General features: G+C 48.3%; 1 protein-coding gene across 13 annotated transcripts in view; it reads left to right on the forward strand.

Annotated features, from left to right (window-relative positions):
- The window catches only part of robo2 (roundabout, axon guidance receptor, homolog 2 (Drosophila)), a 362,580-nt gene that overhangs the window by 293,356 nt on the left and 51,724 nt on the right, over positions 1–17,500 (forward strand). For 10 of the 13 annotated variants that reach the window (XM_031573314.2, XM_042708692.1, XM_042708691.1 and 7 more), the window contains 4 exons: positions 1–87; positions 9,899–10,035; positions 11,848–11,859; positions 16,987–17,111. The exon at positions 1–87 is cut by the window's left edge and continues 52 nt beyond it. In XM_031573314.2, coding sequence (XP_031429174.1) covers positions 1–87; positions 9,899–10,035; positions 11,848–11,859; positions 16,987–17,111 — 361 coding nt within the window. The remainder of the gene's footprint in view (positions 88–9,898; positions 10,036–11,847; positions 11,860–16,986; positions 17,112–17,500) is intronic. The other 3 variants (XM_042708689.1, XM_042708695.1, XM_042708697.1) reach the window with 1 other exon arrangement.

Genomic DNA, 17,500 nt, shown 5'->3' on the forward strand with positions numbered 1-17,500 from the left:
GTCGGTGGAGTTCCGCTGCCAGGTGCAGGGAGACCCGCATCCCACCATCCGGTGGAGGAAAGACGACGTGGACATCCCACGCGGGAGGTGAGCAGAGCAGAGCAGAGCAGATCAGAGCAGGATGCACCCCCTCCACACCAGTGCCCACCCTTTCCACCTCTCCTCCTGCCTTCAATTCTATTCACACTTTCATAGACTTTTCTATTCCTCTCTTACTTTCTCTTTCCCCCCATTTCTCATTTCTGGGTGTGATCAGACAGACCTGATATCAAAGTGTGGTGTCTGTGTGTTTTTATCTGTGCACGATGCCTGTGTGTGTGTCAGTGTGTGTGTGTGTCCACTCGCGCACACTCTCACTCATATACCTCACATGGCACCTGAACAACGATCGCTGTCAAAACCTCCCCCCCCCGCCACTACCTCACGCCCCGAAGATGGCACAAAAGCGGAGCGCGGCTGCCAGGGCCTCCGAGCCCTCGGCTCACCTGCCAAGGCGCTTCAGATGGGAGTGATTAGAGCTCCTGTCAGAGTATCACCGCTCGCTCGCTCGCCCTTTAAGAGCCTCGCTGCTGTCTCTTCATCTCAGGAGCCAAAGGCTGTCATCTTCTAATGGAGGTCCGTGTCCACAGCAGTCCGATGAAACTTTCATTCCCCGCTAATTTGGAGTCAACTAAATCTGGGCTGCTGCCACTCGAATAGTTCCCCCTGGTGTTTTGGCCATGAGTCGCTGCGGTTAATTGAAGAGGGTGTGCAGAAAGCATGATATTGGGGAATCATCACAGATGTTTATGGAAGGGAGTGTAAGCAGGGGATTGTTGAGCTGAAGGCTACCAAATTGCTCTGGCCTGCCTACTAGTTCAGGCATGGTGGACAGGGCCTATAGAGAGTGAGTGTGTGTGTGTGTGTGTGTGTGTGTATGTGTTCGTGTGTGTGTGCTTATGTGTGCATGCGTGTGCTCTGTTTTCGCGCGCGCTTGTGTGTGTGTGTCAGTGTGTGTGTTACAAATGCAGGTGATTCAGAGGATCTGTTGGCACAGCTAGAAAGCACTATGGGGTAATACCCTGCTCACTACAAAGACACTATTGATGGCCTGAGCACACAGCACATGAGAGAGAGAGAGAGAGCACTGAAGTCAGAGTGAGAGAGTAAAGCACAAGAAATAAAAAGAAACAACACCTCAAAGTTTCTTTTATACTGTGGTTTCAAAAAGTTGATTTTTGATTTAAGACTTTTTACCCCTGGTAGTGCTCTCCCTGGCAGTCCAGTGTAATAGGGGGAAAGTTCTAGATAAACTCCCACGCGTTTCATGTCTGTCCAAACTCTGCCAGTTATTTCCCCACAGACATCTCCAGTCTGTGTTCCCAGCTTTGATATCGACCTCTGTATTACTTTTGCACTTCGCCGTGTTTGCTTAAGGGAATTGGACAGGAAACTGTGTTGCACAAGCCTCTCGTTCAGGGTTTAAAAGTCAGACCGTCGGGTTGCAGTCTAGATAATAAGTTTGTGGTCACTTTATGCAGGGTGAACCAGGGTAAGTAACAGTTGTTCAAGCTTACTCCTGTCAATGTAACAAGACGGTGTATCAAGGCAGGCCATGATGTCATAGTCTACATCAGTGACTTCTAATGTGTTCACTGAGAACCTACAGCACTTTTGCGTGGTTATTTCATTGTTATTGATTAGCTATGTATGCTACAGTATAACCAGCTAAAGGGCAGTTGTGTTAGCTGTCCGCTAGCATGTTGAAGTATGTTAACATATTTAGTAACAGGCCCATAGGAGGAGGATTGAGATGTGCTGGTTCACATTCAGTATACTGTGTGTGTGTGGGTGTGGGTGTGGGTGTGGGTGTGTGTTTGTGTGTGTGTGTGTGTGTGTGTGTGTGTGTGTGTGTGTGTGTGTGTGTGTGTGTGTGTGTGTGTGTGTGTGTGTGTAGGTGTGTGTGTGCGTGTAGACGGCATTGAGGCAGTGTTTTCTATGCCCACCTATTTCATGCAGAAGGGCAGTCAGGGCAAGACATCAAATCGCCCACCACACCGCTCTGCCCCTACATAGGGGTCGGCCAATGCCCTGTCTGATAAACATGGGCCAGAAGAACACACACACACACACACACACACACACACACACACACACACACAACACAGACTCCTGGCCTTGGCACAGTGGCTCTCTGTTTGCCACAGATAGCGGCAAGGGTCAAGAGGGTCCACGGGGAGAGGCTGGCAGACGGGACGGCCTCGACCGTGACTGTGTGGTGTTTGTCTGTCCCAGGCCTTTTCCCACACTCACCCTCACTCTTATCTGCCCTGCACTTCACTCGTGTTTGCGTGGGACGTCACAGCAGAGTCTCCATGGCTTTGATACACACACCAGCGCTCCAGCATGCATGCCTACAATGCTCCCGTTGTGGACACCGCCTTTAGGGAGGCCTTGACACATACAGAGGGAGAAAGAGCCATGTAAGGTTACACGAAAGCAAGACTAGTCTGTTTAATTTAATTTTTTTGCATTGTACATGCTTTGCAAAACATGATTGTGGAAATTATTTTCATTGTGAGCCTAATTGAGATTTAGTGTGACGATTAGCGTTCTGCTGTTGTTGATTGAAGGAGTAATTTAGCGGTTGTTGTATTTTTGTATTTCTTTTTTTGCCCGTCCGCCCACACACTCGCTCGCTTTGTGTTTTTGAAAGAGCGCTGTCGCATGGCGAGGGCGAAAACTAGTTTGAGTGCCTAAAACAATTACAATCAAATTATTAAAAGCCATCATCCAACTATGCCTAATTGCGGTCTTACACTGAGCCGAGACAATTTGCCCCCCCCCCCACACACACACACACACACACACACTTTCCTCCCAAACTCCCTGCTACTCCTCCACCACCACCCTTTTTTCTTTGAAGCTGCAGAAACACAAGAGTAGGGAGATTATTTTAATTCTGACATTCTCCGGCGTCTTTGTTGTTTTCCGGAGAGCGCTTGTCTTTTGTTGCCGTTTCGGGCTCTTCTCCGTGTGTGTCTGTCGGCTGCCTTATCTGGCGCTGCCACATCTCACCATCTGCATGTTTGATAGACAGCTAGCATCCAGAGGGGAGAGAGCTACACGGAACCCACACAGTGCGGTCTGCTTACAGGTTATCAGGGGGAACACGTGTAGCAGACATGCCTGCATACATGGGCCCAGCATTCACAGAGACGGAGACAGACAGGTGCACACACGCGTACACACACACACACACACACACACACACACACACACACACACACACACACACACATACACACATGCACACACACATACATTATGCAAATTAAATGAAATAAGCCTAAGACCCCTACTGGCACCAACACCAGAGGACATTTTTCACTAATGCAGTCTAATGCTTACTTAATTATCCAATATGGAACATACACAACAACACACACACACACTTAAACACACACAAGAGAAAGAGACAGAGAGAGAGAGAGAGAGAGAGAGAGAATAAAAAGGGCAGGCATGCATGTTGTATTTCCATGTGCTTTCATTGTTCTGGGTTCATCTTCTTTATACACTTGTGGTAATTCTTGAATTAATTTCATATTAGTTCAGGCAGTGCTGCCATTGTGCATTATTGTTGTTCATTTAACTCCTTTTGCTATTCCCTGTTGCGTTAGACTGTTATTCCTAAAGCCTCCCCCCTCTCGTGTCTCAAGGAACAGCTGTAGGTGGGGAGGTGTGTTTGTGTGATTGTGTGATTGTGTGATTGGGTCTGTGCTTGTGTGTTGTGTGCTTACAGTCTGTTTGCTTTTCATCTGAAAAGGTTACACTGTCCTTATTAATATGATAAGCTGAGTTGAGAAAGGGAGTTAGATCAGCCCCGCCCCTTCCCCTCCTGCTGCCCTGCCCCCTACTCCAGTACGGGCTGATCCACTCACGCATCTAGGACCACCCACCAGTGCACCACCGTCTGTGACACACACGCACACACACACACACTTGCACACAAACAAACACACACGCACACGCACACAGACGCACACACACACACACACACACACACACACACACACACACACAAACACACACGCACACGCACACACACACACAGACGCACACACACACACACACTTGCTGGAGAGGGGCTCAGCTGAGCAAACACCACCCTATTGCTTCTACAGACACTCACACACTCTCACACTCACTCTCTCACACACACACACGCACACACACACTCATGCACGCACGCACACGCACACACACACACACTTACACACTTGCGGGCACACAAGCGCAGCAGTGCTCACTGGGAAAGCACGGCAGGGTTGGCACCAGTGCTAAGCGAAGCTGCCATCCCCTACTCCTCTTCCTGCTGCTCCAGCCTGTCTGGTGGGTGCCACAGTTTGCCAACGAGAACAATGAAACCATCCTCCCCCCCTCGCCAATGGCTGTAAGTCAGAGCACGGGTGTCTGTGGTGATGGTGGTAGTGGCGCTCAGATGCACAGCTCACCGCAGGGGCGTTGGCCAAGGCCTCCTCAATCTCATTTATGAGCCGCACTGGTTGCCAAACTAGCCTTCCATTGTCTTTACTGTCAAGCAGTAAGAAGTGAAATGATGTCTTACTCCCGGAGAGAGTGCAGAGATTTACGATGAAGAGACACCTATGAGACACTGGGTGTGAGAGAGGATAGAGAAAGAGAGATAACAGCAGACGGGAAGAGGAAATGTGAGGGCCAAATCTCCACACAATAGAAGGTGAAGAATCAAGAGCCCGTTTCTTCTCATCAGTGAGCGTCTCGAGAGAAACAGAGAGAAAAAGAAACAGTTTAGGGAAGAGAGAGAGAAAGAGAATGACAGAGCTTATAGTCCGTGGATAAAGACTCCCCTGTTCCTGTTATCTCCTGGTGCCAAGCAGCTCTGGCAGTGTGTGTGTGTGTGTGTGTGTGTGGCCTAAATCCAGTCCCTTTCCCCCTCTACCCACCACCTCCCACCCCTGTGCCCTGCCCGTGCCCTCGTCCTCCCCTTATCAGAGCCCTTGGCCTCACAGGCCCATCAGTATTCAGAGCCTCAGTGCCCTGTTGGCCTGCACCCCAGTAGAGCCGCACAAGAGACAGGAGGAGCTCAGCCTTTCATTTTCTCTCCTGCGCCTCCTCGTCTTTTACCTCTGCCCTCTGTGTGTGTGTGTGTGTGTGTGTGTGTGTGTGTGTGTGTATCGGTGTGTATGTGTTCTTGCACCTGAATGTATGTGCGTATCCAAGTGGATTCACTTGGTATGAATGTGTGTGTGTTTTGTGTGTGTGTGTGTTTTGTGCGTGTGTGTGTGTCACGCCTGGTGAGGTGACTCTTTAAAAGAGCAGTGAAATGCTGTGTGACGGGGCGGGTGGGCCGTGATGTGCTGACCCAGGGCTTTTACTAATGTTTTCACCTCAGCGGCTCAGCACAAACCTTACAGCCCACCGCTCCCGCCTCCATCACTGCTGCCCAGCTAGAAATACACACATCTGGTATTCATGAGCACACATAGCTCCATGTATGTGTGTGTGTGCATGTGTGTGTGTGTGTGTCTGTGTGTGTGTGTGTGTGTGTGTGTGTGTGTGTGTGTGTGTGTGTGTGTGTGTGTGTGTGTGTACACGTATGTGTGCGTAGTATGGTGCATGTGCGTGTTTTTATGTGTGTTTGTAGTTTTGCATGCTGAATATTCCCCAGTAAAAGTATGTATTATTAGCTTGTGACTGCAGTTGAATGCTTTATAAGTATAGCTGCAGAGTGAAGGCACCTGAAACTCAGCAGTCAGGCCTAAGGAGCACATGCGTGCACACACACTAAGCATCAGCTCCTCATACACTCCTCTCCGGCATTAGCTCAAAGTCTTATAGAAACCACCCAGAGATAAGACTAGACATGATATAAGGGACTCTTGGTGTGTGAGTGGTCTGTGAGGGCATGGTGTGTGTGTGTGTGTGTGTGTGTGTGTGTGTGTGTGTGTGTGTGTGTGTGTGTGTGTGTGTGTGTGTGTGTGTGTGTGTGTGTGTGTGAGAGAGAGAGTGTGAGTGTCTCATGAGGCAGTGTACTGTTTCACTCAAGCTGTGTGGAGCCCACAGACTTGAAGGGAGAGGTGGGTGGCACCTCTCATAAACACACACACACACACATTGTGGACACACACACACACACACACACACACACACACACACACACAAACAGCCTATATTAAGATAACCAGTGAATCACCCACTCACTGTCAATAAAAGAGTCTCACTCTGGCAGCGGCGAGTGACTCTTTCTTACTCTCTCTCTGTCTCTGCCTGTCTCTGTCCCTGTCTCTGTCTCTCTCCCTGTCTCTGCTTGCCTCTATCCCTGTCTCTGTATCTGCTTGTCCCTGTCTCTGTCCCTGTTTCTCTCTCCCTGTCTCTGCTTGCCTCTATCCCTGTCTCTGTCTCTGTCTCTGTGTGGGACTCTGACTGTGCTGCAGATTGACCTGGCTCCTCCCAGCTCTCAGAGCCGTTGACCGCAGCTTAACGAGGCAGGCAGGCCCAGCCCAGTCCTGGCTGCTGTTTACATTCTCCATCAGTCTACATTTCAGTGCATATGAAAGCAGTTAGTAGTGCGTGAGAAGGTGTGTGTGAGTGTGTATGTGTGTGTGTATGTGTTTCATATTAAAATGTGTGTTTTGCTAATTTTGTCGGTTGGATGTTTATGTGTATTTTTGATCTTGTTTTATGTAGTTAACATATGAAGTCCATCTTCAGTGTGTGTGTTTGTTCGTTATGCATGAGTGGTGGTCTTTCTCTCTCTCTCTCTCTCTCTTTCTCTCTCTCTCTTGCTCTTACTCTTTCTCTGTGTGTGTGTGTGTGTGTGTGTGTGTGCCCATTTCAGATGGAGGGAGAGACCAGTGGGGTGATGTTGGCTCATGGTCTCTCTCCACAGCCCTTCCATATTACATGTGTAATTACATTCCAAACCTAATCGAGAACAGAGCTCTACCCCATACTAGCACAGAGAAAGAGCTACTGTTCTTCTCCTCCCCTGTGTGTGAGTGTGTGTGTGTGTGTGTGTGTGTGTGTGTGTGTGTGTGCATGCGGGTGCATTTGTGTGTATGTGTGTGTGTGTGTGTGCATTTTTGTACATTTATATGTGGGCACTTTTGTGTATTGTCTTTTTGTTCCCATCATGCACTCCCCCCCCCCCCCCCCCCCCACACACTTTGTTTACCCACTGCACCCCAAAGCTGATTTTCACTCTCTTTGTAACAGTGTCCCTCAGTGAGAATTGTAATGGTGTGTGGTAGCTAAGCATGATGCCCAGAAACACTGCAGACACTGGGGTAGGACACAGTTTGCCAGTGCAGTTATGAGAGAAAAAACAGGGCGCCTCTACGTCTATTCTGTAAAGTATTTGATATAAAGAGCATCAACTGTTTTTATTCTCTCTTTCTCTCTCTTTCCCTCTCGCTCTATATTTCCTCTTTGTTGTCTTTTCTCTTTGTCGCTGTGTCACCCTTTCGCTACCTTTTCTTTTTGTTTTCTTAACCCTACCGTTCACTGTCAATCATTCTCCACTTTTTTTCCTGTTTTTGCCCGGAGCTTTCCTGGAGAGGACGGTTTATCCGTATCTTTTGTTTACTCTGAATGAGATGGGCTTGTCTGAAAGGTGCTGCGTCATTTCTCCAAACAGTTAAAGCTCTATTCGCCCGGCGCTGAAACAAAGCATTTACTTATGATTCATCGGAAAATAATTGTTACGCTGTTTGTATAAAAAAGCCCGTGCGGGAGCATTAGCTGGCAGTCATAGCCCAGGAATGCACTTCAATAAATGCTTTCTTTCGAAAACATTCTCACAGCAAGTGTCACCACAAAAGAGCAAAAAAAAAATAATTAGAGTGAACGAGAGATAGAATGAGCTAGAGAGAAAGAAAGAAAGAAAGAAAGAAAGAAAGAAAGAAAGAGAGGAGAGAGTGGGAGACGTGACAGATTGCTTTTGCAGCTGCTGGTTGTGGCACTTCGCCACCAGTGCACCTGATGCCTCTAGTAAAGATGTCCGTACATGACACACACACACACACACACACACACACACACACACACACACACACACACACACACACACACACACACACACACACACAAGAGGGGCTGTTTCCATCATGCTGGGGTACATTCCTGTTTCTCATAAGACTGAACACAGGCCAGGCCATCCTGCATGGGCCTCGTAAGAAAGGAAAAGGTCCATGTCGCTCAGATTGGTTGTCAGATGGATGAAAGCTGACCTGACTTGACTGGCGGAGGAGAGAGGTGATTTTCGTAATGTAGTCTTCTGACTGAGTGATGCAGTCCAGACAGGACGTTGTCTGACTGTCAGTCTGACTGCATCCACTCCCACCTCCCCCAACAACCCTCCTCTCACAGATACTCACACATGCAAACACACACACTCACACACACACACACACACACACACACACACACACACACACACACACACACACATACCGATAGATATGCCAATTATATACGCACAATGAGACAACAACCATCATGTACCAGATACTGTAGTGTGTTTTTATCACCCTCCCCCTCACTTACAGTATCACACACACACACACACACACACACACACACACACACACACACACACACACACACACACACACCTCGTCTGGGCCTGTCAGAAGCAGGGTATCAGGAGATGTTCCTCCATGTCCTCTCTCATGGCAGAGCTGTCAGGGGTAAAAAAAGAAGAACACTCTCACTCATGCCTCTCTCTTTCTTTGTCCCTCTCTCCCTTCTCCTGCTCTTCCTACCCCCATCCCCCCCCCCCACACACACACACACCACCACCATCTCTTCGTATCTCTCTTTTTCTCTTTTTCTATTCATGTCTTCACTGACTCCTTGGGACTGTCTTTTTTCCAATCTCAGAGAAGCAACTCTGAATATTGCAAATTTGAATATTGGCTTTCATTTTTGTGCATGATTAAACTGTAGCAGTAAAATAAAAAGCGTCTTATTTTATTATTTTCTCTAATCTGGAATTCATCAATAGACTCCAATAAAAACAAACATGGTTGGATGTTCCCCTCTTGCACAACTCATTACTAATAAGCTTTCAGAGGATTTCGGTACACTGCTACATGCAAAGCCAAGAAGCAAACCATGAGAAACTGAGAGCCAAAATATATCATTAAAGAACTTGCTTTCATCAAATCTTCGAGGAGTTCAGCTACTACTGGGGAGGAGAAGGCTCGAGTATGTGTGGACTATATATATATTTTAAGCTCTTCTGGGAACTGAATCATGTTTCTTTAAATGAGTACAGGGCTCTATGTAGGATGATGACTGGCATTTCGAACACACACACACACACACACACACACACACACACACACACACAGAGAGAGACAGAGAGAGAGTCCTCATAAATATTAAAAGAATGTGCGGTTCCAGTTGAAAGCACCTTGCCTTCTGTAACGCGTGTCATTGCTGAATAATTGATCTCTCTGCCTCCTATCTTCAGCCTGAAGCCTGCTTCATCTTTGGGCCTTGTTTGCTCTTGGTGGGGATGCACCCCCCCCCCCCCCCATCCACTTCTCTCTCCACCTTCATCCACCTCTCTGACACTCGTCCCACAAACTCCTTTGTATTCATTTCATCCTGTAAATACCACTATCTCTATCAGTATTTTCCTATACATATATTACTCAGCATGAATCGGAAATATGTCTAAAATACGATGTCATTAAAAAATCGTTTGCGGTTTCTTATATGTGTGGACTGGAGTTTATTTGTGGAAGCGGCAGTTTTTGTTTTGAGGGTGTTGAATCCATTACCCCTCTGTTCAACGGGGTCACACTACAAGACATGGATGTGTATTAAACACGTTAACTCACTTTTTCTTTCTCTCTCTTCTGCCATCCAGGTATGATGTCAAGTTCGACAAAGAGGACTTCCTGCTGCGGATCAAGAAGTCGTCAGCGGGGGACGAGGGCACCTTCACCTGTGTGGCTGAGAACCGCGTGGGCAAAGTGGAGGCATCTGCCACGCTCACCGTCAGGGGTGAGTCAAACCACCCCAAACCGCCCGCACCCCAGCCTTCACCAGAGGGTCTGGCACTGCTGTGGGCTCCCTTAGTGGCTGCAAAGGAATGAGCAGGCAGGGGATGTTTATGAATCCAATTCATTATTAAGGCTCTCTGCTCGAGGATGGCTTTCTACCTCACCCCCACCCCCACCCCCTATCAGCTAACCTCACCTCACTTTGTCAACCCCCCCTGCCCTCCAGAGGTATTCACTGGCCCCAGCAGTGGCCAAGCAACTTTCATATCTCTGCTACACACACACACACACACACACACACACACACACACGCATGCCTGCACACACAGCCACCAACACTCACAACCATCCATCCACCAAACCCATCCACAGTCACATATACTTGCACACGCACTGCATAGAGAGCACACACACACACACACACACACACACACACTGCACCTACCTATCTACACACATACCCACAACCCAAGCCACCAAAATCATTTCACAGTTTACTGGTGCAGGCTATGCAATCGTGCGGCAGAGGTGGCTAAAGGTTAATAAAAACATTTTTTGCCATAATCTCCCCCCTCCCTCTCTCTCTCCCTCTCTCTGCCTCCCTCTCTCTCCCTCCCTCCCTCCCTCTCTCTCTCCCTCCCTTGCACATTAAATCAAACCTTCGGAGGCCTCCACTGAGCACTCTTTAATGCGGGCCGGTTAAGGGGACCAGGGAGGTAGGGGGAGAGAACAAACCTGTGGGGTCGACTTCAATTTTCAGCCCTTTTGAATTGAGGATTTATATGAACCTGGCCGTAGAGACTAGCGCCCCGCCGGATGAGTGCACACAAGAAGCAGTCAGGGGGGGTTGGAGGGGTGGAGAGAATGAAGGAAGGGAGAGAGAGAGAGAGAGAGCGAGAGAGAGAGATATATATATGAGGGAGAGACTGCTGCACAAGCTCTTCTATTCTTAATGTCACAATGGCACTAGGTCTCAACAGCTGTACTGCTGAATTAAATATGAACTGTGCCTTTCTCTCTCTCTCTCTTTCTCTCTTTCTTTCTCTCTCTCTTTCTTTCTCTGTCTCCTCTCCATATCCTTCTCCGTCTCCCACTCTATCTTCCACTTTATCTCTATCTCCCTTCTAAAACCTGCCAGTCTGTGTTCCTTGACACCCACTCCCTGCCTCACCAGTTCAAACCCCCATCCCTGTTAGAGCTGTAAAGATCATTAACGGTGATGGAGCAGGTCCTGCAGTAGAGGAACAGGAGAGAGAGAGAGCGTCTCCCATTCACCCACACCTACAGACAGTAACCCTCCTTCTAAACAACAAGGATGGAGAATAAACGCCCTAATTTCATTCTTATTTTGACATCTCTTTATTATCTGTCAAGAAAAAGGCTTGAGCGGTGATGACTTTTAAATTATACTCAGTGGGGCAGATGCTGTTTCATTCAAGTGTCAAAGTTGGCTTGAATTGGATATGTAATTCCACACTACCTCCACTAGGATGTGCTACACTTAGAGTCACCTCAGTGTAGACCTCTGGGAGATTGAGTTCCATTGGCTCCTGTCATCTCCTGGCCCCCAGCTGTTTGGACCTGCCTCCTAAGCTTACCCTGTGCTGTAATTATGTGCCCCAAACCCAACATGCCATTGTTCATTCTGACCTTGATTTCTTTTTTTGTCCCATTTTTTCCTCCTTATTTTTCCCCCTTCCTTTTCTTTGTTGTATTCCGGTCCTGCTCTGTTTTTTTTTTTTTGTATCTGTATTGTATTGTTTCATTTTTACCTTTTTTTCTTTTCCCTACCACTCCATTGTTCTGTCTCCAGCTCGCCCTGTGGGTAAGTACCATCCTTCTGAACAGCCTCCATTCTGCATGAGCTATCTCTTCACCCTTTCTCTCTCTCTCAATCATACTCACACCACACACACTCACTCACACACACACACACACACACACACACACACACACACACACACACACACACACACACTGCTGCCCGAGTCCAACTCTGTTAACCCCCATCAACTAACTTGGGCATCGCTGTGTATCGCCATGGCAGTGAGTTCCAACGGCTAACTCTCTATGCTTCCCTCAGTAGCTCTGTAGACCAGGTGACAGTACTCTCTATAGCTCTGACTCTAGCTCAGAACTAACCAGTTAGCTGCTAGTATCTCATTCTTAACCACTTGGGTTAGTCGTGTAGTTTCTATGTGTATGGTGTGTGTGTGTCTGTCTGTCTGTCTGTCTGTCTGTGTGTGTGTGTGTGTGTGTGTGTGTGTGTGTCTGTCTGTCTCTGTGTGTGTGTGTGTGTGTGTGTGTGTGTGTGTGTCTGTCTCTGTGTGTGTGAGTGTGTGTGTGTGTGTGTGTGTGTGTGTGTGTGTGTGTGTGTGTGTGTGTGTGTGAGTGAATCCCTCTCGGATCCCCCCTTGTGTTCCCCCCGTGCAGCAGGAGCAGAGCCTCTTCTACCCACTCCCAGACTCACCATCTGTGGGGATTGAGGCTCTGGCAGAAGCCGAGGCTGCTAGTGTGTATGTTGGCTAAGGCATCGCTGCCTCTTCAGGCGTCTGGAAACAGGGCTGTGTGTAATGGCTGCCTTCTCTCCCCTCAGTACTTGGGAAGATGGAAGGAAAGGGAGTGAGTGAAGGAGACATGGCGGAGACACCAATAAGTTACAGATCAGAAAGAATATTATTCGGGAGAGATGTTGGTGATATTATTTAGGGGCAGAAATAAAGAGAGTGAAAGAAAAAATAAGCACAGAAAGAAATCTGACATTGAGGGGCGAGGAGGTCACGGGAGGAGGAAGCAGAAGATGCAAAAGGAACAGCCTGGAAGAAAAAAAAAACACAGACACACACACACACAAACACACACACACACACACACACATACACACACACACACACACACACACACACACACACACACACACAAACCGCAAGTGAAAGAAAGGGAGAAGAAAAGATGGAGAGGGGTGGCTGAGGGAGGCAGTGCTGACGTCTAAAGGAGCAGGGGTGCATGTTTAGACATGCCTGACTGGCAGAAGGAGGGGAGGAGAGGGTGAAGGCCTCCGCTGGCAGACTAGCGTAGCGCCGCTAGCTTTCCCGCAACTGCCACTGACTGTCAGGATGCAGGCGGCCACGGCCAAATTACCCATTCAGTCCGCATGCAGGAAAGAGACAGTAATTGCCAGAGCCCCCTCTGAATAAAATATGATTGAATGCAGGGTCTGAAGAAATGACAGCGTGTTCTTCTGCGTGTGTATGTGTGAGCGTGGGGTGGTGTTCATTTGTGTGTATGCGTGTGTCTGTGTGTGTGCATATAATATGTGCTCTTACTGTATGAGTGGGTCTGTTTCTGATTTGGTGTGTGTGTGTGTGTGTCTGTGTGTGTGTATGTGATTCAAAGATTTCAGGCTGGTTCTGAGTCTACTAAATTTATGCATGACTTACAAGGTGCAGCAAGAGGGCTATATCAAGTCATTAGGGTGCTTGTTTGTGTGTGTGTGTGTGTGTGTGTGTGTGTGTGTGTGTGTGTGTGTGTGTGTGTGTGTGTGTGTGTGTGTGTGTGTGTGTGTGTGTGTGTGTGTGTGTGTGTGTGTGTGTGTGTGTGTGTGTGTGTGTGTGTGTGTGTGGATGTTTGTATATGTCTGCATACATGTGTGTTTGATTTGTGTTGTGTATGGGTATGTGCATGTTTGTCAGTTTTTAGAGAGTGTGAGTGTGTGTGTTTATGTGTGTGTGTATCTGTGTGAGAGAGAGAGAGAGAGAGTTTGTTGTGTATATTTGCAGATCCAGTAAAAGCCACGAGCCACTGTGGCTCAGTATGATTAGGGAGATCAGTCATTAAACAAATCCACTTTGATTGACTGGCAGTGGTTAATGTACTGCCCCTGTGGCGATCAATGAGGAGCGGCGCCGACTGAGGAAGCTCTGCCAGCGCCTGATTTAAGGGGCCTGGTGCTGGTGTGAGCGCCGGCCCAGGGAGAGGCTTGACCGGCCTGCTGGAGGACAGGGGCCAAATTGGGTGCCGGTAAATCCATAGCCATCTGTGGCAGGCCCCACTGGCATGCCTAAGACCAGACAGGGTCGCACTAAGCCCGGATCAAAGGGATGAATCACGTAGAACCCCGGAGCTTTTTAGCGCCCCTGCAGCCAGCTGTGATCTGATACATCCGGGTCAACTCCACAAAACCCATAAATACCAAAAAAAAGTAGTTTACGACTGGAAATAAGTTTCCGCTCGAGCTCGAGCCTCTGTCGATAATTTAATTCAAAGGCTTTGTGTGAAAGCGACCTTTTGAATTTGAAGAGTGAGATGTTTGATTACCACCCACCAACCAGGTGGGCACTGGGAAGCGGAGTGATGAGCTAACACGCTGTAGGGTGTTGGGCAGCGCAGGGAGTCTTTTCAGACCGAGCCCGCTCTGCATACGGAAATTGAAAAAGCGTCCGTAACCCCTCTGTGATAGACAGCTCACGTGACGGACTTTCAATTTCCCCCCTGAGGTCTGGAGACAAAGTGGAAAGTTACTCGCTGATGAGGGACAGTTTGACCTTCATGATCTCTGCATGAAGCCTGGTCCGGCCTTCAGTCTTAGGGCCACAGAAGACAGGAGTCCCTCCTCAAGAACCGGGCCCCCCCCTCCGTCTGTGCAGAATGTTGATTCTATCTTGAGGTTGTGGCCGAGCGAGCCATGGAGTCAGACCCTTTTTAATTGGTTTATTTGATTTACCTCCATTGGGGGGGGGGTGCTGAAAGCATCACTGGGTGGTGTGTGGGGAAGGGCGTAGGCCTTAAAGGGGGGGCGGGGGCGGTATATGGGGGGTTGGATTACACTCCTGTTAAGTGTGAGCTAGTGCAGCAGGGGAGTTCGGAGGCCAGAAAGCTGACCTGAAGTTGCCCCCCCCCCCCCCCACTGCCACCAAATGAAAGGAAACCTGGGAGCGCTCGCTCTGCTGGGTGGTGATGCATGACTCGACTAGATGAGATCAAATGAGATTAGATTGCCTGCTGAAAGCCCATATGCTGTACGTCAGCAGGGTGCAGTGCTGTCTTGATTGGCTTTTGATTTTCTGTGAAACAATATGTTTTCTAAGGCACGCTCCATTACAAAAACTAAAGGAAATGTACAGAGTTACAGTACATGCAATATAATGCACTGGAAATTATGTGCTTAATCATGACAATGTTGTGCATATACGTATATAGATGACTGATTAAAAATCCCTGCTTAAAAGTGAAGAAATATTTCAGTTCAGAACATTATTTGAAACTGGGAGTTATTTGAGCAGTGGAAGGTCTAAGGGATACGGGCTGAAGTTTCTCTTTAATTTTGTTAATTAACCAGAACCATTTCCAGAGGCACAGGCCAAGCTGAATGTGGTTTTATTCCTCTAGCTGTGTGTGCCTTGGAACAGTCCGATCAACACAGCAGAACCCCGAGGGGTCACAGCCATGGCCGTTTATTTATGAATCAGAGAAAAATCAAGACAAGCCACTCTAAGCTAATCAGCAAGCGTATCATCTTTCCATCAGTCATGTGTCTGAGTTACATCAATACAGAAAACCTGATGACTGATCGAGAGAGAGAGAGAGAGAGAGAGAGAGAAAGAAAGAAAGAAAGAGAGAGAGAGGGAGGAAGAAAAAAAGAGCGAAACCTCTCCACAGGCTGTCTTGGGGATGAATGTGGTGTGAGGTGATGTGGTGAGGGGAGTTGTCTGGAGACTGCAGAGAGAGCAGTGTGTGAGGGCAGAGGTTCAGGCCAGACGCACACACACACGCACACACGTACACACACACACACACACGCACACACATACACACATACACACATACACACATACACACACACACACACACAGCAGCCTTTATTGCCAGCACAACTCAGCTCATTTATATAGAGCCCTAATGGGAGCTTATGAGTCACTGTCCTCCATGCTGAAAGCAGGCCTGAGAGATATGGATGCATCCTGTGGGCTATGAGGCGTGAGGCTATCCAGCCTGAGAGGGAGTGCAGATAGCAGGGCCCCGTCTGCACAGACCAGTCCCTCATGTGAAAAGTTTGTCCACTTTTATACGACTCTATTATTCTTCCCAAGTTGCAGTAACGGCTTCGTCCAAACTCCCAGTAAAGCAAATGTCCCTGTCTACTGACCCCTTATTATTATTGGGTCGTAAACGGCATATTTTACAGTCGCGGAGGAGGCCGTGTTCATTGGAACGCGTAAAGGTTGTTGTGTACCCCGCCTGAGTGAGACTGGCTCCAGCGGTGCTTGTGTAAGAGCAGAGGGCGGTGAGACCAGCCTCAGTCCTGCTCAAGCTCAGCTCTCACCATGAGTCCAGAGTGAGACTGCTGAGCGCCCACACGTTATAGCATAGCGAGAGCAGGACCACAAACAGAGGAGAGGGCAGGATGTGTTGTGAACAGGATGTGTTGTGATTGTTGGGCCCTTTGAGTGCTCGGTTAGGAGCGGAAGCTATGTGAATGTAGCGGCCATTGTTTTTTTTGTTGTTGTTGCTGTTGACAGCAGTGCCGTGCGCCCATCCTGTAAAGGCCGACTCCTGTCATTCATTCAGCTCCTGCCACTTCAATGGCTGGCTGGATGAATGGCTTGCCTGGTTGCCGTGGTGATGCTCTAACCTGCCCCCCCCCTCCCCCCTCCCTTTCTTCCTACCCACTTCTTGCTTTTCGTGCTCCGCCAAACAGAATGACAGAATACAGCGCAGTGCTACACAACCCCTTCCTCCTCTTTTTGCATGGGAGCGCTGTATTTTTGTGTCTCTCTATTTGGACGGGTCTTGTCTTTGAGTTGCCTGTTACTGCTTGAGATCCCAGTATCTGCCTATGTGCTCTAGGTCCCTCCTCCTCCTCCTCCTCCTCCTCCTCTTCCTCTCCCTCTATGCCTCTGTTGCTATAACCATGTAATAACAAGTAACCCTTTTCTTTTTTTTCTGACTCCAGCTCCTCCCCAGTTTGTGATCCGGCCACGGGACCAGATCGTGGCCCAGGGACGGACCGCCACCTTCCCGTGTGAGACCAAAGGCAATCCCCAACCGGCAGTCTTCTGGCAGAAAGAGGGGAGCCAGGTAAGACCAGCAACGCACCTGCTTCTGAGCCCAGAGCGCCATAACCCATATCCTTTGTGTATTGTTATGACAACAACAGAGATTCAGAGAATCTAATCCGTGGATTTATTAAGTAATGATGTGCTTATTTCACGCCTGCTGAGTATGACTACTATACGTGTATTCCCTAGATCCTACATGAGTGCACATGAATTAGCTAGAATTAATGTCCTGTGTGATTATGTGAATTTGATCCAGGCCTTTATGTGTGTTTGAATGCATCAGTGTAAGCCAAAGAATATAGAAGAGCTCGTCATAGTCAGTCCTGTTGATTGATTGATTGATTGTGTGTGTGTGTGTGTGTGTGTGTGTGTGTGTGTGTGTGTGTGTGTGTGTGTGTGTGTGTGTGT

Source organism: Clupea harengus, chromosome 9 (genome assembly GCF_900700415.2).
Source record: "Clupea harengus chromosome 9, Ch_v2.0.2, whole genome shotgun sequence".
Classification (NCBI taxonomy): Eukaryota; Metazoa; Chordata; class Actinopteri; order Clupeiformes; family Clupeidae; genus Clupea; species Clupea harengus.